The sequence below is a fragment of the Osmia lignaria genome, chromosome 9, assembly GCF_051020975.1.
Source record: "Osmia lignaria lignaria isolate PbOS001 chromosome 9, iyOsmLign1, whole genome shotgun sequence".
Classification (NCBI taxonomy): Eukaryota; Metazoa; Arthropoda; class Insecta; order Hymenoptera; family Megachilidae; genus Osmia; species Osmia lignaria.
Window position 1 is genome coordinate 9,130,135 of NC_135040.1, and position 23,489 is coordinate 9,153,623.

At 43.9% G+C, this 23,489-nt stretch overlaps 1 protein-coding gene and 1 long non-coding RNA gene across 2 annotated transcripts in view; one reads left to right on the top strand and one right to left on the bottom strand.

Moving 5' to 3' along the window:
• Window positions 1-23,489, top strand: part of Pdk1 (Phosphoinositide-dependent kinase 1) — a 316,010-nt gene that overhangs the window by 48,116 nt on the left and 244,405 nt on the right. Inside the window, exon 2 of the mRNA XM_034323611.2 lies at window positions 3,447-3,476. Coding sequence (XP_034179502.2) covers window positions 3,447-3,476 — 30 coding nt within the window. The remainder of the gene's footprint in view (window positions 1-3,446; window positions 3,477-23,489) is intronic.
• On the bottom strand, window positions 10,515-15,685 carry LOC117604006 (uncharacterized). The gene is made up of 3 exons (XR_004581330.2): window positions 14,984-15,685; window positions 10,979-14,908; window positions 10,515-10,867 (listed from the first exon to the last, which is right to left on the bottom strand). It is a non-coding gene; the product is annotated as an uncharacterized LOC117604006 (long non-coding RNA).

The following is a 23,489-nucleotide window of genomic DNA, read 5'->3' on the forward strand; positions in this document are numbered from 1 at the left end:
TAATGGCGACAGCGTGGCTCCGGGAACCGGTGCCGGGCCAATAACTGGCTATGACCTCGGTTTACATTTGGATTTACATGGAAACGTGCGTGAATCGCGGAAACTGCCCCCGCAACCGTCCCCTTGAACCGCCATCAAAGCCCCGTGTCGGCCAAGTAAATTGGTAACTAAGTGGCAGGGTAATATCGGTAACAGTTTGCTAGCGGGAGATGGCTGCTGTTTACGTGGCTACTATCGCATATACACCGACGGAAGTGGTCCGAGTTGAGGGAAGAGAGGCTAACGATCAACGTAAAGCTCCTCTTCTTCGCGGTGCTCCGTTTGTTCCAACTTCCGGTTGCAGCGAGCCATTATAATCGCGTGATACGCTAACTTGTCTCTGACGTACTTGCTCCTCCCAAAGCTGATGTATTAAAATTGAATACTCGACTCTGTTGAAGGTAGAGTTTACCTCACCTTATCGCTAATATTGCGTAAGATGGTAGGCAATTCGTTTTTATTACCCGTTCCACCAGTTTCTATTGACCTAGGAATTCTTCCTCCCCCTTGCACGTTTCTATGCGCTTTCATCGTTGAACCGACTAATCTAGAAATGCTACGTAGCTTTGAAACTATGTACACTACGTTCTCTAGAATAAGACTTGAAAGTTTCTCTACAGGATCGTGGTTGTACAGTGGGTGATCAATTTATTAGAGCTATCGTATGAAAAATGGGTTTTTCGTGTTTGTGTAGAAATAGAGCCACAAATTTAATCAATAATTCTCCACTATTAATATTTGCTGCAATTACTGCCTCAATTCTTTTCGGCATACTTTCGATGCATTTTAAGCAATTCATTTTGATTGCTTTATTTCTAGCCCATACATCTATCAAACGTTCAATCAATTGACATTTATTACTAATAATAAATTTTCGATGGGGTTGAGGTCCGAAGAATTTCTATGCCAGTCAAGAATCTTCAATTTTTTCAACTGTGTATCATAATTTTACAAGTATCGATATATCATAAACAATAACACAAACTCCGTTTAACTCGGTTTTCATTTAAGAATTAATTTATGTAAAATCATCAATGCGAGTGGCTCTAATAATTTGATCACCCACTATATATAAAATATCTTGAAAGGTATCGTTGGAACACACGACACGCGTGTCCATTAGCGATCGCGTCGAAAGAATATTGAAAGGAAGGAGGCCTGGCAGGGTCGTCGGTGAAATTAAGTGTTTCCCTTACGACTAAATGTTTCATACGGCACTTGTACCGTGCCGTTGAGGCGAGACTACAATGGGTCGCAATAAAGTGTTAAGAAAACTTGGCTGGCTGACGGTAGACGGCAGCGAGTCTACTGCGGTGGTCGGTGCACCTTGAGCATACGAATATCCACATAAACGTGGCACACCAGTGTCCCTCGTCTTCTCTTTCTCTCTGCTCTACTAGATTCACTTGCTCTATCTCTATTTACACGATACGTGTGTGGCCTGCGATGCAACCCGTTCCTCCTCTCTTTCTTTCTACCCCTATTTTCAACTTCCCTTCTCATCCCTCCCTCGGCCATGAACGCTGCTACCACGACAGGATATCGCCAAGTAAGTTCCTTGCTCGTTCGAGCAGGGTCTCAATCCAATAACCATTTAAGAGCCTTACACTCGTACCTTACACGTCGAGGAAGCCGCTTTTACACCAGTATTCTTCCTTCTTCCACTTTCTCACTCTCTTTCTATCGTATGCTCGTTTTCTGCCTCTTTCACTGCCCTCTGCTATCCCCTTCGCAACCACCTACAACCCTCTCTCTACTCTTTATTCCCTTTGCATCCCTCTGGACACGTCAGTGGATGGTAATGGGGTTAGCCGGCCCATGTAAACGTACTTAAACGAGACAGCGAACGGAGACACAGGTAGGCGTGGATTAAAAACTATTTCTCTCTATATCGGCTGATAGTCGCGACGATTAGTGTTGTCGGCTAGTTAAGTATACTGCTTCTTTATTACGCTTTTAAATAGCTCTCTGACGTTTTACGATATTCATCCTGCTACCAAGTGAACTTTTAACCGGTTCGTTGCGATATATCGTACGTTCTCTTCTCGCGATATTGCTTTTCTAAGCGGCCAAACTGTTGGTTACCTCGTACTTTATTGTGCTTTAAAAAGAATTAAGGAAAATTCTAATTAGCGTCGTTACTTTGTTTACATCGAGTAATAATAAATTTTCCTGGTTCGGGTGTACAATTTATTCTTGAAAAGGTAGAGGGACGTTATTAATATTCATGTTGCCCTGTTAGACGTCGCGGAACCTCTTGCTTCTCGACCGACCATTTTTTACCCCTCGTGCTCCTTTGCAACGTGTCAACGGATGACAATGGGTTAAGCAGTGCACGTAAACATACTTAAGGGTGTGTAAAGGAGGAGAAAAACGCGGCCAGGTTGAAATTAAAAACCATCGTTGTTAACGAGGTGTCATGAACAGTGGCCCTCCACGTTCCTCAGATCAGGCTGGCGGAAAAATATTTCACCAGCCGGGATAATTGGCTGGGGAAATAAATGTTTGTTAGAGAATTCAACGTCTCTTGCAAAGTACTTGCGATAATTTATCTGGTAAAAAATATAACGGAAAGCTTCGGTTTATATGTATGAATCACGACAGAGATTACGTATGTTAGTATTTAAAGATTGAATATAAACAAATCTCTAGATATTGATATGAAAATATTATTCCGTAAGCTATCTATACGTTCTTTTACTGTGGGGGATATTAATGAGTGTCATTAATATTAATTGCACAGCGTTTGTTTTTATTTATTTGTAACCTTTTAATGTATTATGACCAGTCGACTCGTCATCCTCAATTAAATGATTAATTACCAAGTTCTGTATTTCATTCAGGTAAACGTTATTGTAGTATCTTCTTGAACTCAAGTCAGAGACAATTTTTTTTTTTCAATATCAACGACGAGTCCTGATCGTCTCGGTTTACCGATACCAGTTTAATTTCCGCGGAGCGCGTGATTTGTTGCAATACATCGAACGCGAAGTCACGTGCGTCTCCGTAGAGTTATTTATTATCGTTTTCCTTCTCGTTTCTCCTTTTTTCTTTTCCTATTCCCCCCCGACTATTTTTCGCGGGACACACTCGACGATATTGCGTGTAACTCACGCTTCGAGAAAATGGACGAGCGCTCGTAATCGTATCCAAAATATGGCTGTCTGCCGGATGACGGGGCTGAAAGGTCGAATAAAATTTTACAAGACACGAAATAACGGATGCGTCGATTAAGGGTTGAAAGCGATGGATGATTTCGTGATACGCAAATGTTGCACATCAATTCTGCTCGCTAATTTTACTTACAATATCGAGCGATATATTTTACACGTTGCATACTACCATTTTCATAAAAATATGTAAAATGTCTAGAATTGATAATAATCGTGCTCCTTTTTCTGTTTCAGATAGAGGACGATCCATCGCAGAAGGAAAAGGTGAGTACCAAAAAAACGATACATTTCTTAACGCGCAGAAATTGAATTTTAAATGTTTTGGATCAGAGTTTACGCTGTGTTTTCTCCTAGCAAGTCACAGAATGTGAAAACATAATTGCGTAACATGGAAACGAGTGTTTACATGTAATTTAATTTAAGGAAAGTTTCGCGGCACATTTTGATACGAACCCGCGGAAGTAGGCGAACCTCGTGTTCCTCTGTGACCGGAATATCGTTATCCGGCGTCATTTGAATATCAATGTTCCAAGAATTTAAGAAGAACTTAGTCATTACGCTAATGACCGGGCATTTAACACTATTTTTTTAGCATACCTTCGGTAAACAAATTTTCCAATAGCAAGGAAAATTGGAAAAAAGGACTTATTACACAATTCCTACACGATCGACCGTCACCCCTATACATTTGCCTCTTCTTTTTCAAATTCTTCCATCAGAGCAGTGTGTTCTGATTTCACGAGGAAATTCTGCATCCAATTTCCACGAAGGGTCTACCTTGAATATCCCTTTCGAAAGAACGATCGGGGATTTCTGGCAGAATTCAAACAAATCTTGTCCATCGCTAACCGAATGAAAGGAATCTCTCTTTGAATGTTGTCGGCAGATTAGAGGGGTGTTCGATCGTCGATCTTCGAGCGTCTTTGACCAAGATACATCGCGTTCCCGTGGAACAGCGTCGATGAAAATATCGTCGGTGAAACGGTTGTCAGTGATTTGTAATGACGATATTTCTTCCCGTAGAGATGAAACACAGTCTCTGTTGCAACAACAGCGATGAAATAAAACTGAGACATAGAGACACCGCTTAAACGACAACGGTTACGTTGTCGCAAAGGATTCTCGCTTTTTATCGTGGAAAAATTGCGCGCACCGGACTTTATCTTTCTTATCGTGGTGCATTCCGCTCTTGCATCCAGCTCGGAAGATAAACGGGCTCGTTTTAATTATCCAGCTGTGCGCGTTACATTTCTGGCGACACTTGCTCCTCCTCGAAATACAAAGTAAAACCCGCGGCTGGGATTTTACGAATGTTTTCGCTGCTCGTAACTCGTTTCGTGAGAGCCGAACGAGCCTTTCAACGCCAAGATTCGATCGAAACAAGAATCGATACACGATTCCGATAACTCGGTTACTTCGACGAGCAGCTTCTTTTTCCGGGTCCGCGATTCGGCGGCCCTTTTAAGGCGAACGGGGATAATTAAGGACAAAGTGGCATTTCTGTCCGGAAATCCGCCACAAATGTTTAAATCTTTGATATCGGCTGGATCATGGCTCGTTTCTCTCTGTTCTTCGAATTGAAATTTCATTTCTCGACCTCGGTATTTTTTATTCCAACGACGGAAAGATCTTATTGGGGAAGAAAAATCTGTCTTTCTCCCGGAGGCGGGTGATTTTCTTAACACGCTAAACGCCAGGGGGAAAAACATCATTTTAAGTAATATTGCTATGGTAAGAATAGAAAGCTTGAAATTAAAAATTTGAAAATTACCTATTTTTATTCTTAATAATCGGAGCTTCGATAAGTCCTACAAAAAGTGCCCATTTTGTCTGTGACGTTCAACGTGTAAACCACAATTCCTGTCAGCGCGAGCGAAGGAAGAGCCCTAAAGCTCGCGGGCCGGCTTTATTGGACGACTTTCGGGCGAGCAGAGCGCGAAAGTTTCATGGCTACGAGGCAAGTCTTATACTCGTAAAAATAAGTGTACTGCGAGGTGGTTTAACAGTGTTTTAAGCAGCCACCGACGCTGCGTTAAAATTCCTCGAGAACGCCGCAAATCGTGCATTCTGAATTCCCGAGAAATATACTCTTGTTCCGGATACCTTTTTTCCCCTGAATGCATAATTTTGTGACCAACGAAACATTGCTCTTACGATTCTTTCTGTTACCCAGAAAATACACTTGTTTAATTTTTTCAAACAATTGCACGTGCTTGATTTACAAAATATGTGTACTCAATTTAATAACGCGCGTTTTGCGACACCTCTGCTGGACCGTTCGGCTGCGAAGGGTTAAAACAGATTGCATCCATTCCTGTGCATTAATCGAGCCAGTAAGTTCGAATAAATTAGCAACGGTCTCGCGTTGCAAAACGCGTGTATACACGAATCATGCCGGTGTCTGTCTAAATATTCAGCAGGGAGTTGAGTAAATAAATATCAATCGAGGCTCACTTTAACGGCTAATCCAATTAATGTTATTTGCTGGATAAAGCGTGCACACGTTCCAGCCAAATGCATCCCAATAAATCTATCCGACCAATCTGAATAGATAATCTCTCATTGATCTCGCCTGCTCGTTTCGTTAAAATTCCCTTACATTTCCTCTGGACCGTTCCATCGAATCGGTGTTACACATTTGAAATTCTTCCATCATCATTACACTTTATAAACCTTCCCCTCTGCTCCCCCTTCCCCCATTCTTTGGCCACATAGATTAATACAAGTTTACAGTGGATAACGGAATGAAACTTGAAAGCTTTAATTCCCAAGTTTCGAAGCATCTTCCCGTCCGTGGTTTCAAGCTTCTTCTTGTTTTCACGGAGGAACGGGGCGGGTTGAAGCGTGCATCAAGGTGTATACACACGCGGTTGACAAGCGAAGAGGAGAGAGGAGAGTAGGAAGAAGAGAATTGGCCAGCGAGGCGGAAAGAGGGAATGGAAGGTAGCATTAAAGTTCCACGCGGTGTGCTCGACCGATTCCGCAGTGTCGCTCCGCTGATATCCATATGCAGTAGCCCGAGGAAATAAGCTTGCTCGTAAATAAGAAAAGTTCTTGCGTCTACGTGGCTGGTGCTCGACCTCTCTCAGTCTCTCCTCGGATCTCCTGGCGCGTGGCTCCCGAGATATCGAGTGATTTGTTGCGATTCCTTCTCTTTTTCGCTCGACTCCTCGCGACTCTCACGATACACCGATAATTCCGGTGCTTTAGACGCGGTAATGGCGCCAGTGGGGGGTGGATACAACCTCCTTACGACCCTCGAATTATTATTTTCCACCCGGCAATAATGTATTGGTAACGATCTTTATTGCCCATGGATGAATGAAAAGAGGGCGTACCGATGGAAATGGAATCATAAATTCTCCGATTTTTTCCCTAAAACGTGGTAAATTAATCGAAAAAGAGGTGGTAATTGAAATGGTCCAAGATTGGGAAGTTAAACGACGCGGCGCGGCGGATGCATTCCGTTGACGAAAAGCGCTGACGCGGTGGATTATTTACGATGACGAAACAGAGGGGAAATTTGACGAACGGACGTTTCCTCGATGCAACACCTTCGGTCGCGTCGCGTCGCGTCGCGTCGCCTCGCCTCGCCTCGCCTCGCTTTTCCAGCTGAAAATGCAAACGACGATTACTCAGTGGCGTTACGGTTGCGCGTTGATTTACGTGTCGCAGTATTTCACCGACGACGGGGAGGGGGGTTTGTTCCTCGGTTGGCCGGCAATTTTGAAAAAGCTCGCCCGCGGGACACGGCACCGTTTCCCGCTCGACGCGATAACGCTTTCCTCGATGTTCGCTGATCTTTTTACACCGGCTGATTTACAACTCGCCGAGTCGCGAAACTGGGTGAGAGCAATAGTGAGATACGACCGACTCGCAGCGGGATAATCAACCGAACGTAATTGTTCCTTGCCAGGGTTTTCGTTGTAATTCATCGCTCGTTCCGCTGTCCACCCTTCTCGAGCGAGTAGAAACTGATTAGTCGCGTCGACGAAACGGAAGGCTCGGTTAATCCGACGAAGAATCCTTCTTGCATCGAACATTCCGTGTACGTATATTTTCGCTTCGTTAATGGAATTCTCCCGGTCCCCGAGGGCTACGTGCCGCTCTACGTCGAGTAGCTCGTGTTTCCGGAATCTGGACACGGAAGAGAAGGGAAGAAAGGAACAGATAAGAGGGAAAGGAAAGAAAAAAAGGAAGTTGGCAGAGAGAATACGTTTCACGCTTCTTATCCAGCGAAATCTCATGAATGATCGTCGGTGATTTACTGGAGCCTCGGACGGTATCTTTCAAATCTGAAAAGTTATGGCGATGCCGTGGCGTTCGCAGCATTTCGCGAAAAGTCGACACCGGATTCTCGACGTGCGCGTGATCCAAGATTTTTTTGTCGCAGGAGGAAGAAAAAAGTTTTGGCCGCAACGTCTGGCTCGGTGTTTCAACGCGTCCTCCTTCGATTCGTCAATCGGACGGAATGATCTGCTGGAAGCTACAATTTTCACCGGGTAGCGATCAAATTGAAATGTTTCGAGGAAAAACTTATATTGCTTCCTTTGCTCGATATACGTACGCGCGTGGCTCGTAATCTAACTTTTACCGATCCGTTGCCAATTTTCCATGTAGATTTCTTCTACGTTCTTAGTAACTTCGTGACGTTTCAAAAATATGTAGATCTTTTGTTGGCAACTAAATTCGCAATCTTTTCAAAAGACGTTTGAATCCTGCTACCGTAGATTTCTTCTACATCTTTGCTACGTAACTTCGTGCCATTTCAGAAGTGTGCAACAGAGAACAACCTTTTGTTAAGTTGACAAGCAAATGTACGATCTTTTCTATCTATTTGAGAACGATGAATTTCGAATCTTTGAACGAGGGAAAAATCGATGAAAGAAAGATGGTGAGGATTTTATAAAAACGACACCCTAACCATTGGCAGAAATTCGCGCGACGAAGAATTTAAGAAATAACCCCCTTTGTGACCTGATACAGAGGGAGTTGCCGAGTCAGGAATTCGAAAAGACTGTTATTTTGTAAAAAAAGGAGTCTGACCGGAAGCTAAGATCAGCGAGAGGGTGATCCTGGCAGAGGTTCGAAGAGCAGACTCAATGCTGATACGACACGATGCGACGAGCAGCAGCGACTCTCGTCCAGGGTGGCTGCCGGGGTCTATATATAAAATAATCCCCAGAAATGGAGGGAATAAATCACTCGAATCGTGAGAGGCATTCCTGATCAGATAGGGGTTGGAAACGGGATAAAAACGTTTGGTCTCCCTTGGATCGCAAGGAACTTTGCTCTGACCGTTCGCCACCCTCTTTGCCACGCTCTTTCACCCTCAGATTTTCAACCAGCACCAGCAGCAGCAGTAGCAGCTACGCGTCCAGACTTGGCCCTTTGTGCCCATTGGCAGCACTCCATTATTCGACCACGTCAATTACAGCTTCCGCGCCTAACGACTGAAGAATTCGACGTGCCGCGAGACAGCAACCCTTACCTTCCCACCCCTCGCCACGTCCGACACTCGAGTGGCCTCGACCAGCTATTGGCAATTGATAGACGAAAGGGCTCCTCTCGATATTCGCTAATCGAATATGTTTTCAGACGTGTTTACCCTCCATGGACAATGGGCTTCTTTCATTTTGCCCATAGCAAATATTTATCCAACAGAAAGATTTATACCTAAATATTTGAATTTCTCGCGTTACGCTGTTCTCGTCGAAGGAAGAACATGCTTTTATTCTATGTTAATGAACAATGTTCTTGACCTTCTACGTCAATTCACCCTCTTATTTGTTTGTCTCGAAGAAACTGCCACCTGTTCGCAAGTTTGCTCTTCATTTGAAACGAGATTGAATTCGCGATCCTTGCAACAACGCCGAATGACAGAAGCTTTTTAGAACGCAAGATTCCTACAAATTTACTAATGAGCTTGTACAAATAATCAAAGCTTGATGAATATCCAAACGATTATAATGAATTTCCTTGAAAACAGGAGAGCGAGGCTCGAGTAGAAAAGGGGATGCAGATAATTCCAACGTTTTTCATTTTGACGCTCACGCGCGATTTGTTTAATCTCGCCTCCTAATGAAGCCGATCCTTCGATTTTAATCCAAGGAAAATTGCGTCCCTCGATTTTACTCCGTCGAATTAAGCCTAGCTTTCGCCCATCCACCCTCTCCCTACATCCTGGAACAACCGACTTTCGACCCTTTTCCATTCGACCTATATTCCTTCCTCCTTCCTTGTTTAAAGCAAGGAACCCCGGAAAAAAACGGGGTCGATCAATTTTTCACGAGTCATTCTCCCCCATGATAAAGTAAGGGTAGAGGTGTGGACAATTCTAAAAATAATTGATTAAGGGCTAGCAAGGGCGAGACAGAAATCGAAGCTGCCTTCGTTAATTTTTCTTGAACGGTTCCTCTTGAATTTTTCATTTTATAAAATTTTCATCGAACAATGAAAATGTAAAAAATCATAGAAAACGTTTGATCGGACAAAGAACGAAAACTGGACCACGGGTATGGTTGAAGGATTTGCATTACACTCGATACGGTTCCAATTAATTTACGTGAAAGCGAGCACCGCGTTGACCCCTCGAAAAATTTCTCGATTCGATTCGAAGCGGGCGCCGCTCGATCGAGCACACGATCTCGATGCCAAAGCGTCGGAGAAACTCATCAAATTTCGAGCCTGGCCTGCACAGCTTTTTCCACGAACTTTCGTCGTTTGAAGCGGACAAAGAAGAGAAAGAGAGGAACGAAGAAAAAAAAAAGAATGAGAAGAAGTTACAACAGAGACGAGGAAGAAGAGGAGGAGGGTAAAAAGAAAGAAGCGTCTCCGATCGGCCGGACATGCATCGTTGCATCTACAGGCAATCCCGAATGGTCTCTGATCTGTCGGTTGATGGGTGGTACTTGGAAAAGAAGCTCGAAATGATCGATGACCGGCCGATATTGGTAGCGACATATGGAGTAGCATATCCGCCAGCTTGCTGCCATAATGGGCGCCGCCGCAACCTTTTTCCACGCGCTGGAGATGTCACGCCTCTGATGTCGTTCCAACAAATTTCTACTTAACGACCCACGGGTATATACACGCGGATACGTGCGTGTATGGCGAACGGGATATAGGCACGTACATGCGTGCGTCTATTTCGCACGCGGCAGCTTTTTTACGAGGACTTTCGACGCATTAATCAGAAGCTGACGGGTCGCGGCAGACCGGGAGAAAGGAAAATAGAGAGCAGGATGGATAAATTGACGGAGAAGAGTTTGTGAAGCTGTTTACCAGTAAAAATTTCTTTATTGTTCATCTATAATACAATACTCTTAATGTGCAACCTTGTAGCAAGGAAAACGTTGACCAACGAAAAACGAAGAGGGTGCACTAATTACTTGTCTACTTTCAACAAAGCTTGTCTAATTTTCTTTAAAAAATGAAGATGCTCGTTACGATGTACACCCTGTATGTATCTCGTCGCGCGTAATTTCGCCGCGTTCGTGATAAATAGACTTCGGTCGAAGCTTCATCGAACACGGTCGAACACCGTAACAGGATATTCGCGTGCTCCTTCCATCTCGTCGTCCTGGAAGAACGAGAAGCTTGTATAGGACGTTCCAAAAGAAATGTACAATCCTGAAGCTGCATATCTTCGATGCCTACGTACAAAAAAGTATACGATTAGAATTTAATTAAAATGTCGTTGATCTTGGTTCATCGAAACTTGAAGTAACGAGGAAAGGATTACTTTTGTGCCAACGAACGATTACCTTAAACACATTGTTTTTGAAACAATTTGTACAGCCGTCGTATGCTGGCTGATCGTGTTTACCCTGTACCGGCTGCTATATCGAAGCTCTGTTCGAGGTTGGAATGCTGATCGCTTCTCCGAGAGTCGCCTACCTGGCTGCGTACGTTCGGGCACGCACGCCTGATTTATGCGTTGTCGCGGCAAATTTATGGGTTCGCGGCGAACGAAGTTATGAGAAGGGCATCGTCTGCGTCGCCAGGAAGCGGAGAAACGCGAGGAAAAGTCGAAAAGTCATCGACGAGGGAGGAGATGGAAGGGGAGGAAGAGGTCAGGTCGTTTTAGTATGCGCTGCCATGCTCCTGGCATTTCCATTAACTTGCCGCTGCTCTGAGAGTGGATGGATCGTGAGACACGTAGAAAAAAATACTCGTAAACATTGTGCTCTTTCGTCTTAGCCACATTATCGCGTTACGTGGCCGTTTAGGTAACGAATTAGCCCCACGAGTTATCGTCCTTTTCGTAATCCTTCTTTTTTTCGACGTCTATTGTCGTCGCCCCGAAACAGACGGATGACAATCTACCCTCTAATGGTGTTCCTTTCTTTTTCTAATTGATCAGCTGACTAATCGATAGACGCAGGTGGTTGGCAATTAACGATTTGCTCGAAAGAATTATTGCATAAATCTAGACGAGTAGGCGTGTTGGAAACAATTCCTCGGACTTTCTAAATAACCCCGGGTAAACTTTCTAATGTAAACGTTTAAATTGTTCGGCATTGGTACGCAGTTTCGTGCTTTCACTCTCGTCGACAGCTTTTCTATACGACTCATCAATTATCTACGCACTCGGCAAGTGTCCTCCGCAAAGATAGACCATTTTTTACTAACGCTTGATTGTCAACGGTGACGTAAAAGGACAGCAGGGTAATTCATCTTCTCCCCATGCACCGCGTCTATCGCGACGTGACACGGTTACACGCGACCCAACCGCTTCGACATTTTCCTTCGTTCGAGGGTCGAGTTGCTTCGTCGAAGGGGGAAGTAAAAAAAAAATGTTAACCAACAACTAGATCACACTTTTACCATTGTCGGAGAAACCATGATTGTCAGATGGTTCGATGAATTTCTATACCTTCCCTTCGAAGAATTTTTGTTCAGATAAAAATAAAAATGATCGAATATCCAGTCGTAAATCTGTCGAAACGAAACGAAACGAAACGAAACGAGGGTTAAACGGTAGAATTTCAAATGATTTATCCGGTTAACACGCAATGGGATATGATTTTCCGCAGAGATCAAATATTTTCGTAATTAGCCTACCCCTTCCGGCCGTTCTATCGTTTGCAATTGATTTAATAAAGAGTCACCTTGCGTCCATTTCTGGGATCACTCGCAAATTGGATGGATGGTTATTGCGAACCGTTCGATTTCGAAATACGATTCGATATTAATAAAATAACTGCGGCATGGTCGTCCCAATGGCGTTCAATACAATTAATCGCGGTCCTATTGTGCCCTTTGACTTTGTACTCGTTACGAATAGAATCACTGCGTTACAAGTCTCAAATTAGATTTCGAATCAAATCGAAATTTGATAATATGATAAAACGCTGATCAGCAGTTTTTATCGTCTCTTCGGTCTAATGTTGAACGTGTGTCTGGACACATCGCACAATTCAGAAAGGAAATTCGTTGGACGTGTTTGGACGGATTCGCAGGATGTTCGATCAGCACAACAAGTGCCTGTTCCTTTTTCCCTTTTCCATCTTTCTTCGTTCTATCAACGCTTTACTTCGACCCTTTTGAACTTCCTCTCTCTCTCTGTTTCCTAAGAAGTTTGGCGATTTGTAAGCCGACGTCGTCCACGGGGGTCGAGGATGTACGCACGTGCTACGTGGTCGTGTGTGTACTCGAATCATGCATATATGCATGACATATAGTGTATATATGTACATATATGCATAAATGGGAGGACGGAGAAGAACGAATCAGATGGAGCAGGGTAGAGATAACTTCCTGTGTTTATTTCAGTGAATCTCCTAGGTGGTAGTAAACAAATTTTTAACCCTTGAACAGTAAAGTCTGGATCAATCGAGATCCAAATTTACGAAAGACCTTACAAATATGAAATTAAATTAAAGTTGGGGCCCTCTCCATGGTTCGTCGTCCGAGGGTTGAAGCTGTAAATAGTTTGTTCTTTTTTACGAATGCAAATTGTTGACAATTCTTCTGATTGAAACGGAAACACTTAACCCTATCTTATCTAGTTACCACGGTGCTGTTCTTTTTTGATAAACGCGTTTGATAGAGGATAGAAAGGGGAAGAGTGGAAAGTGTAATTTTCAATTTCGCGATGTTATCCGTATCGATCGAGGCGAGCATGAATTTCAGATTTGCAGTAGGCAACGCTCGGCGTCGCGAGTCTGCTGGCTTTATCATGCAAACGGCGTTTTCTGTTTAGGCGTTCGAACGAATAAAAAACACGCGAAGGAATTTATGAACCGGCAGCACGAGCTTTCCTCTCCATTCTGTGGAAAAAGGAACCGAGGCAATAGCCTGTCGCATCGTCAGCCCATTGTAATAATTTGTTTAATCAATTCAGAATCTCGAACGAGTAGCTTTTGGACAAAAGGGCAAGAGTTATAGAATCTGTAGAACTTTCATGTTTCTAAAGATTTTCTAGCGAAATCGTAGATGGTCCTTTATTTTTACCGTTATTCACGCAAATATATAAAGATATTAAAGATTAGAGTTGCCCGTTGATTTTCCCCTCGCCTCGGTACAGGGAAGATTTATCGCACAGGACATCCGGTGGTCGGTCGAGGACTCGGTTTTTATTGCTGGTGGAGCGTGAACTTGACTTTGTCGAAGTTTCAAGCGGTCAGGAGGGAAAGATGCGCGGCTGGTGGCCGTAAACGCCTACTTGTGAATGAAACCGCGACTGGTCTACATCTGGCCTTAATGAAACGGAATTCACAACCGGATGAGTGGCGCTTTTTTCCCTCCCGTTTCATTTAGAAACATTGCCAAAGAAAGAATTGCATTTCAACGTTTATCATTTTTAGTCTTCCCTAAAACGTCCTCGCTTAGGTTGTAAACGAAGTATCGCGTTTACAATTGCAAGAAAAATATATGAAATTCAAAGGGATACGTTCAATTTGCATGGCGAACGTTTCGTCTGTAACAGCAAAGGGAAATGACCACTTGGTTTAATCAATTTCTCATTAAGCACCAACAGTTACCTGTCGACTGCCAACATTTTCCTAATGCTTGGCTTTCGAGCAAGAAACCACCGATCGTTTGCCCTGCATTTAATTATTTTAAGTAGAGCAATTCGAGTCAACAATTATTATCAGCTTCAGTTCGATAAATGCAATGGAAATCACGGAGGCAATCGAGACAATTTTTACTAGTGCGTCGCCGACCTTCCGGAGGGATTCTTGGTACCTATAGACGAACTTGATATCTAGTAATTTCTGAATTACCTTAGGTAATAAGAAAAATTTTAAGTCCGAGTTTCATTATTGTTAAAAAATAGAAAATCACAGACCCAAGTCCCACGCTTAATCAATGTCCAAAGACCAACTCGTCGCCGGATGTGAACAGTCGATAGGTGTAAGAGTGTGTCATGTGGAGAACACTTCACTCGTCCATCCACGTATTTCGCCATCAGCTTCTACCATAAAACGTTTCTTACTCGAGAACTTCTTCTTCCATCCACTCATCTTACTCCTTTTTATTTCTTACATTTCACCGTCTCTTTCCGCAGACCTTCGTTCTTTCTTCTTTCCCCAGTCTTTTTGCTCGACGTTCTTTCTTTTCGCGTTTCCACGACTCCGGACACGTTCCCGCCCTTCGACACACGAACACAAAGCAACAGAGGACGCGTGGTCCTTCTCGAATCCACCCTTCGTTCTGGTCTAGATTGAATCGGGGGTGCTGGAGGCGAACTACGTGAATCGCATGTCTGATAAAAATAAAAAGCAACAGGGAACGCGTACGCTGTGCCACTTTGTTTCTCTTACCGTCTTTCGTGTTCTCGAATCTTTGCTTGTCCCTTCTTGTCGCCAACTTTGATGCCGCTTACATCCTTCTTCGCCGTGTTTTTTCATGGAAACCATTTGAATGTTCTGTCTGATTCTAAAGAGATACGATTGTTCAATCTTGAAACAGCGTCATCAGAATACTCGCGGATTCAATTTAAACGTGGAAGATCGTTCATGGAATTCCAGCTTAATTGCATCAACACTGCTTTAACGAATTACGTGGCTTCGATGAGTCAGTGCGCATATTATGCATGATCCAACAGTGGACCGTTACACGCTGGCTATTTCTGAGGAACTCCGTATCAACTGGCTTTTATAAAACTATTTTCCATATCTGACGATGAGTCGTTTGTGAACCACGCATAATTACGAGTGAATAACATGGAATCGCGTTGTTGTTCTCGGTGTCAGGCTACGACAAGCTTTATTTTCATCTTCTGATCTCATAACAATGCGTCTCATCGTACGTTTCAGTATAATTTTTACAGTTTCAAGGAAAAAAATGAAGACAGCTGAAAAATAAACTGGAGCGTAGAGGACGATTTAGGCTTTAGAAAGCTTTCAACGGCCGGATGAACCGGAAAACACGTAGTCGTCTGATCTCAGCGTGGCTAGCGCATCACGTGGCACCGAACGCGATTTCTCTCTCCGTTTCACGATTAATTTTATCTCGGTCGGGACGATTCCACGAGGAAGTTGATATCCGGTCGCGGCTACGTGTGTCATTCATTTCTGAATGAATGCACGCACGTTCCTCGTGAATGAACGACGCCCAACGGTTATTACGATGCACGTGAATAGCCGATCGTTCAAAGCTTTCGTCTGTTACGTCTCGAACGCCTTCGTGGTGGCACGTGGAGTTTGCTGCTCGTCAAAATATCTACGTCGCGGTATCGACGGTCACGAGGAGAATATACGCAATTGTATGGTTGATCAGACGAACAAGATTATTACGCGTTTATTTTCAACTTGTTCTATTTGCGTCGAATTCAAGCATAAACATCAAAAACATTTCGCATTGTGCTTAAAGAAATGGATCGTACTTTTCTTTGGAGCATACAAAATTACTGACTTTTTAAAATATGTTCTGCTAGTATTCGAGGAGAAAAATTTCCAGAATACAAGTTCCTCGAGAACAAAAGAAAGCGTATTATCATTCCTTTCTCTGGGATCTCTCGTTTTTGTTATTGTTCGTTTCTTTATGAACGAGTTTCTACGAAGAGACTAGCTCGCGAATCATCAGCTTGCTCCTCATTAACATTGCGATACCGCAGCCGGATATGATTCAAACGAAAATAACTTCCGTCATTGTTCCATACATGTGACAATAATAGGATTCTTTTTTTAACGAAAAGAGAACGAGAAAGTGTCTTATGAAAGGTCGATTATCTACATACGTCAGTTGTAACGTAACACCCTCCAGATGGTCTTTGAAAACGTTTCAACCCTCGACGTGGGTGACCCATTCCTTATCGAATCGCGGTGCAACCGGAGCAGTCAGATAAGGAAGCAATCATTTTAAGTCACACAAGACCTACGTTACTGTACGAGTTGAATAAATCATGATAAACAATGGGATACACTTCTGACTCGACATTCAGGCTAAAATAATAGATTTTGAATACAAGAATAACACCTTTTAGCTGAATACATAGATGTAAATTGTATTGAAAGAACAATAATAATAATAATAATAATTGGAGGAAAATCAATTTGAAAGGATTAAAAGTGATGGAAAGTTTGGAACGAAGCGTTTTTTCTTTGATGATGACCTACATACGTGTTTATTATTATTGATCGTTTCTCGTGAAAGGGCCTGTATATTTCAGCGCAAATGCTTTAGATTCTTTGCATGCACGTATATGTGCACGTGTACATAGCGTCATATAGGTTGTACCTACTGGCAACCTGTTGCGGGTCGCAATTTTTACGAAGGGTTCCAGCTCGTCTAGCGAAACTGACACCAGCTGTAAATCATTCCCACGGCGTGGACATGCATCTTCGGATCGGCGACTGGTCCATTTGCGATGCGAAGTTATGTAAAAATGTTCGATCGACGTCGGGCAAAAATGCTCAGTCACTTATAAAATATGTATGAAGGATTCGTCGTCGCGCGATTAATGCGCTTTAAAGGCCCCGAGCCGGCTGCCAAGTTTGCGCGGTTTAACGTGCTCCAGATTCGATTGCGCGCTGAAATAGGATTACGCGTAAGAGGATTTCGTATCGTGCGTGTAACCCATCTCGATGTAAATGACAAATCAGTTTCTGCTGAGGGAGACTGTGATTGGACTTCGTCTTTCACGATCTTAACCCTCGGACAGGCTTACATTATGAATTGCACAAATGTTTATCTGTCTCTGCGACACAGCGAGTGAAGAAACTAGGAAGAACAGACCGTGGGAATTCGTATCACCCTTGACGAAAATTAGATTCGACCATGGCGAGCGACCAAGCTGATAATTAAAAGGCTCCGGCTGTGTTAATTCGTTCCTTCTTATTCAGCCCTTTAAATCCCGCTTACGGGCGAAGAAACCCTTCCTTCTCGTCGTGTTACCATGAATTAAAGGAGCTGTTCCTCTCTCTGTTGCTCTTCGGGCGACTCGCTCCGGGGCTGAAGTGGGGGAGGGCCAAATCCATTATTTGCCCTAAGTGAGTTATCACTGCCATCCTCTCTGCTGAGTTTCAGCAGCTTCGCGTCTCGACTCGCGTACAGACCGGTCGACGGAAAGTCGCAGCGTGGGATTTACCACGTGCCGCCTCGCCCTGTTGCGACGAATCGAGTAATTCTTTGCCCTTCTCGCCTTTTCCACCCCCGTTCTTCCCTTTTTCAACGATTTACCTGCATCCATGGATAACCGAGCTCTTCCTCCTCCATCCACCCATTCACGCTCATTTTGACGCGCAACCCGTCGATGTAATCGAACCGATAATCGCGTCATACTTTATTTATTTATATTTGAACGGGATAAACTCTGGGTTACAATATTACTTTTATTCTTAAAATTTTTCTCGTCGAATACTAGCAGAATGTATTTAAAAAAGTCAATAATCTTGCGTGTTACAAAAGAAAGCTCAATCATTTCTTTAAGCACAATGCGAAATGTTTTTGATGTTTACGTTAACCAAGGTACATGTATTCTTGCGCTCAACCCAAGAGGTCAGAGATAGATTCAGACTTGCGAACCGAGAACACGCGTATTTGTCGTTGTTGCAACCTCTTCTTTTACGAAGTTCAGTTCGTTGAGTCGGCCTGTCACCGCTAATGAACCATATTATTAGAAGTTGGTATAACTCTTTCACCCGGATTCCAACATTAGTAATGGGCAGTAAGTCGAAAGTGTAAACGGGTGACGTTTCTACAATAGGAAACAGAGCAAGTGCCCTTCGATCTTTCGTTTATCTTGTCACTGCGGAACCGATGTGACAGACATCCGATGTTCCTTCAAGAAATGCATCCCCAAGAGAAACGAACCATCTTTCCAGGATTAACGGATCTTTTTCTGTTGTCGATATTCTCGGACCAGGCAACACCAGCGTGCAAGCATAAACGTTTGACCTGTTTCATTTATTTACAGGGTTGCAGAGGATAATGGACGGATGCTATCTTGGTAGAGTTATCCTCGTGCAATCCAGGTGAATTGATCGATTGTCCTCAGATCGTATTTTCGTACGAGTCCCGTTTAGCTCCGTGCTTTTCGAACCTTCTACTGTCAATCTCAATTAACTTCACTTTATACGTATTTATTTATATCGAATTAGGAGTAATAATATCGGTATGAATTTGAATCTTTTTTAAGCATTAAGATGGTCGACGAGGATTTCGAAGATTTTGTACGAATTAGGGATCGAGATGCCGAAGAGCGAATCTCTGTTGACGGGTTTTGGCTAGTAACGTCTATGGTGGCTGGTCGCGCGCGGTTTTATTTGCGTACGGCTCGACGGCCTCGCAGTATGTATTACCATTGATAGTACACACGGCGAAAGCATAAAAGCAGGCGAGAAGGAAAGAGAGGAGCGTAGTCATCGACAAAGCTTGGTCGATCGGTTGAAGCGTGTACGTTAGCAACGGGGGCGAGGATAACGCGTTTGGCCGCGGAATAAAATCCTCGAGTGTCACGTTTTACTGCGCTGCGTCGCCTTTATGCAGGCTACCCTTTATACCCGGCTGCCGTGGCACGGAAGGAAGGATACTATTTCACCAGTATTACGATCCGCCAAGCATTCCTGCTCGCTGTTGCTTCTCTTCAAGACTGCGAACATCCAACCTTCGTACACCCAATGTTTCGCTTTAACCGCGCTTTCGGTTGCTCGTTTTCACGCGATCATGCCTCGTCTCGCTCGGCTGACGTACTCTATCGTCTAGACCTCGTCTTTTCTTCGAGTTAACCTCGACGTATAACTGTGCACTTTACGAGCTCGACTCTTTAAAACATTCGTTAGGTGACCGGGATTTTATTATAACATACACGGAAACTGACAATCTTTCTTCTTCTTTTTGTTCAACTAATTCCGATGAAAAATGTATGATAATGGATTCGCGAAACTTTCGGCTTGAATCTTGAAGCATGATACATCAATGCTTAAATCTCTTTCCTTCTTTTACTCGAGGCATTCAACAAATTGTGAAACAAATTCTTATGGCAGATTCTTCAAACTTTCAGCATGGACCTCTTGTAATTTATAAACTACATCGTTCTTTTTTTACCTGAACTTCGAGGCAGTATTATTAGAGGATACATAGCAGCTGGAATTTCTTTTATCGCTGCATTAAACTTTCTAACAAATTGCATTAGAAAAATTAATGTAATGAATTCTTAAAATTTTCAGCGTGACCCTCGTATAACACACAGTTTATTCGATCCTTCTTCAAGTAATTTTCATTTAACTTCTATGCAATTTTTCAAACCGATAATATCAATTTTTCTTTTTCTTCTATATAAACAAGGTTGTTTTCGATGATGGAACGGTAAGATAGTAGAAAACTCATCGAGTTTGTATTTGAATTATATATTGTTGCGTTTTTGCTTCTCGAGCTAGCCATCCTTTACGTCTTGCGTTCACCTAGGCGCTTTTGTTTTGCACGTTCAGTTTTTAGTTTCCTTCTTGTTCGGCTCGACCCGACAACGTTCTACCAGGATTTTTTTCCCCCCCGGTAGGATCATTAATCTGAATCTACCGTTAAAACAAGGAAAACAGTTCCACCTATCCATCTTCTTTCTTGCTTTTCAATCATTTTTCTGTCACGATCTAAATTAATGACCTGTTCGTTGGTCAGACTTTTCTATATTGTGTTCTGCACCGTAATGATGTTCGCTTCTACTTCGCTTTAAATTCTCCTTCCAGGATATTCCATCCGACCTCTTCTTCGGACAGGACATGCAAGGTTAGACTAATTGAACTCGACTCGATTGGAGGGTAATCGATTTGGTATAGTTTGTACGGAAAATTTTCTATAAAAGCCTCATCGTTTCCAGTTAAAAGGTTAATATCTATACTTTCACCTTATTCCCTTAATGCAAGCCACGTTTTACTTAGCCATAAACTTAGGTTTTACTTAGGCGCGTAAACTGTGTAAAATAAAAAGGTAAACAGAGGAAAATGGCGTGTATAAAACACAGGACGACGGTGAGTTTTACGTAGTTTCCCTGTTGGAAAAGTAATATCGTACGTCGCTTATACGGGCGGAAGAAAGGCTCGTCGAGCTCGTACATTGCCAAATATACGATTCCCGTGGAAAATTTACGATTGTACGATTTACTACGAGCTATCCTATCGACGCGATAAAATTTCACGACGCGTATGCATAACCATGGCGTTGTACAGAGAGCGAGGAGGGCAGCGTTGAGGGATCTTGTAAATTTTTCACGAGCCTCTAATGTGGCGGCAGGCCAGATGTTTAGAAGCGGTAGAAAGCGTGTTCTTCATCAAGGGTCGTGCGTAGTTTATCGTGGCCGCGAAGTCGTAGATTGATATCTTGCAGGAATAATGACAATCGTTGGCTGGCACCTGTGTAATCCTGACGAATAATCGAGTGAAATTGTCACGTGGCTCGCCAGAAGAAACGCAGATAACGAGGCAAATGATTATTAATTGTTATTGTCGTGCTGCGAACCGCTACGCGATTCCCGGACAATCGTTTGTTTCCGCTCGAAGCTTTCACGACGCTTTCCTGTTGTTCGACAACAGACATATTTATCATCTAGTCACCTGCGGCTCGATGATGTCGATGCAATTTGTAAAAACGATACAATCTGAGCTCGTTAGAATCCGAGGAGGATAATTAGGGTGGTGTCCTTTTGCCTATCTTTCAAAATGGCTAGAGATTACTCGGGCTCGGGCGAGATTCGACGAAGTGGCGCTATTCCATCGCGATCAACACCAAAGCGACTGCTTCTTGCCGTCCGCAGGAATGCGGTGCATTAGGCACGATCGATCAAGCGTCGGGCAACCGGTCGCAACGGCAACATTTCGTTACGTTATGGCTGCATATTCCACTTAATTAGTCGATCCGTCGAGATGAATTGCCACGATTAAAAGCTGCCAGTCGGGTTTGTTGTTGCCCGCCTGCCGCGTATCCTCTCCTAACAGCATAGCGCGAAAAAGATGAGAGAAAATAGAAAAAGATCCTTGTCCGCTGGAGATGTTGGCGTCGAGACCGGCCAAGGTCTAACTTTAGACGCCGCGCGTCGTTCCTCGTGGCTCCCGTCGACTCGCGACTCAACTGCTGTGTTATAACTGCGAATTCTTTCGCGATAAATTCCCCCGAGGCGTCCGACACAACCCTGGCTGCTTGCCTGCCTACACCCCTCCGTCTCCTCTCTTCTGGCTGCTTTTTAAACGGGCTTATATCTTGCGCACCCATGCGCGCCCCTATGTCGGGCCAGCAGCTTTTCCGACTCGGTTCGTGAAAGAAACTCGACGAGGAAACGACGCTCCACGTTTCTACCCTTCTCCCTCTGTTTCACGAGCCGAGCGTTAATTAGCGTACCCGTAATTTTCTGACCCGGGGAGGAAGGGGGAGGTGTGGTCACGGGGTGTTTACCGCCGCCAAGGTTTCGGTCTAGTACACCAAACGGAGGGATAGTCGTGCACGTTTAGGGCAGATTTATTTGTTAACCGCCGATCTTAAAGGAGGGAAACGTACTCGTGGACCGAGACTCTGCTTCACGGTTCTTCTTTTTACATATGTCCCCGCTGCTCTGTTTTGCCAGACTTTATTGTTTCGTTAATCGTCGCGTCGCGTCGGAAAGGATAGGATTGTTCGTTGAAATTCCGCTGGATATTTACCAAGAGCCGGTGTCTTAGCCCCTGGTCGAGCTTTCTTAACGAATTGCATCTTCAAATTTTATTCAAAAAAAATTAGAGGTAGACGTTCGAATTTGCCTTGCCATCTCCTTCCGGAGAGCTTTTTTTCAACGATACAGACTGCGCATCCGTTGGCGTCGAAGCGAAAACATTTTTGAAACAGGGTTCGACTGAATTGCATCGGGTTCATGACCTGGCGCGTCTCAAGCCACTGATTCACTCGCTGTCTTCATCCCTGTGTTTCCTTTTGTCAGGCGTGCCACGCGTTTCGAAAGGCCAGACGATGATTTCACACGCTGGATCTCCCTCCGGCCCCTTCTTCGCCCGCTTGTCACTCGTCGACAGAGAATATTGCTGAGGAAATTCGCGGAGCAACCGCGCTCCGCGACCCGAACCGAGCCAACGTCTTCCCCGCGTGTGCCATTCGGCGACAAGCCGGGGACACGTGTAATTACGGGCTTTCAATTGTTGTTTCCTGTCCTAGATAAATTTGTCGCGGCAGATGCGTCGCTTAATAAGTTCGAAATCTAAGCCGTCAAAGCGACGGGAATATAATCCTTTGTTGCCATTTGTCGGGCTTTCCGGAAATTCCTTCGAGGCTGAAGAGCTTTCAGACGTCGACGACTCGTGTGAAACGTCGTCTGTCTGTCTGTCTGTCTCTCTGTCTGTCTGTGGTGGTTGTTCAGAAAAGTCTTAACAAACATGATTAATTTCCAAGCGCAAGATTAATATTCATACAATATCTATCTCTGTAAATAGACGTTGCCCATTCCCAGACGTTTCCAAGCAAATCGCAGTTTTATTTTCTCCAATCTACGTTATTCGCAAAATACGTGCATTGAATCGGCTCGAAACTATTCCTTCAGGGAAGAAAAAAGGATGAATGGAAAGGGTGAAGAACCTTGGGGGAATAAACAAGCGCATCAACGTATTTCCCCCGCGCCGGGGCGCGGCGCGGCGCGTTCAGCTAATGACCTGTTCGCGAGTTTGGCTGGAAGAGGATGAAAATTCAGGGATTCTCGCGTGGCAGGAAACGAATCGTCGATGGGACGGTCCGATCGCTAATTCCTTCCGAGTCGAGAACTCCTCGGCAGCCTCTCTCCGATCCATTGAACCTCCTCACCATCTCTCCCGGCTTCTTCGTCGTCTTTTCACTTCTGTTCTTTTTCCTCTCACTTTT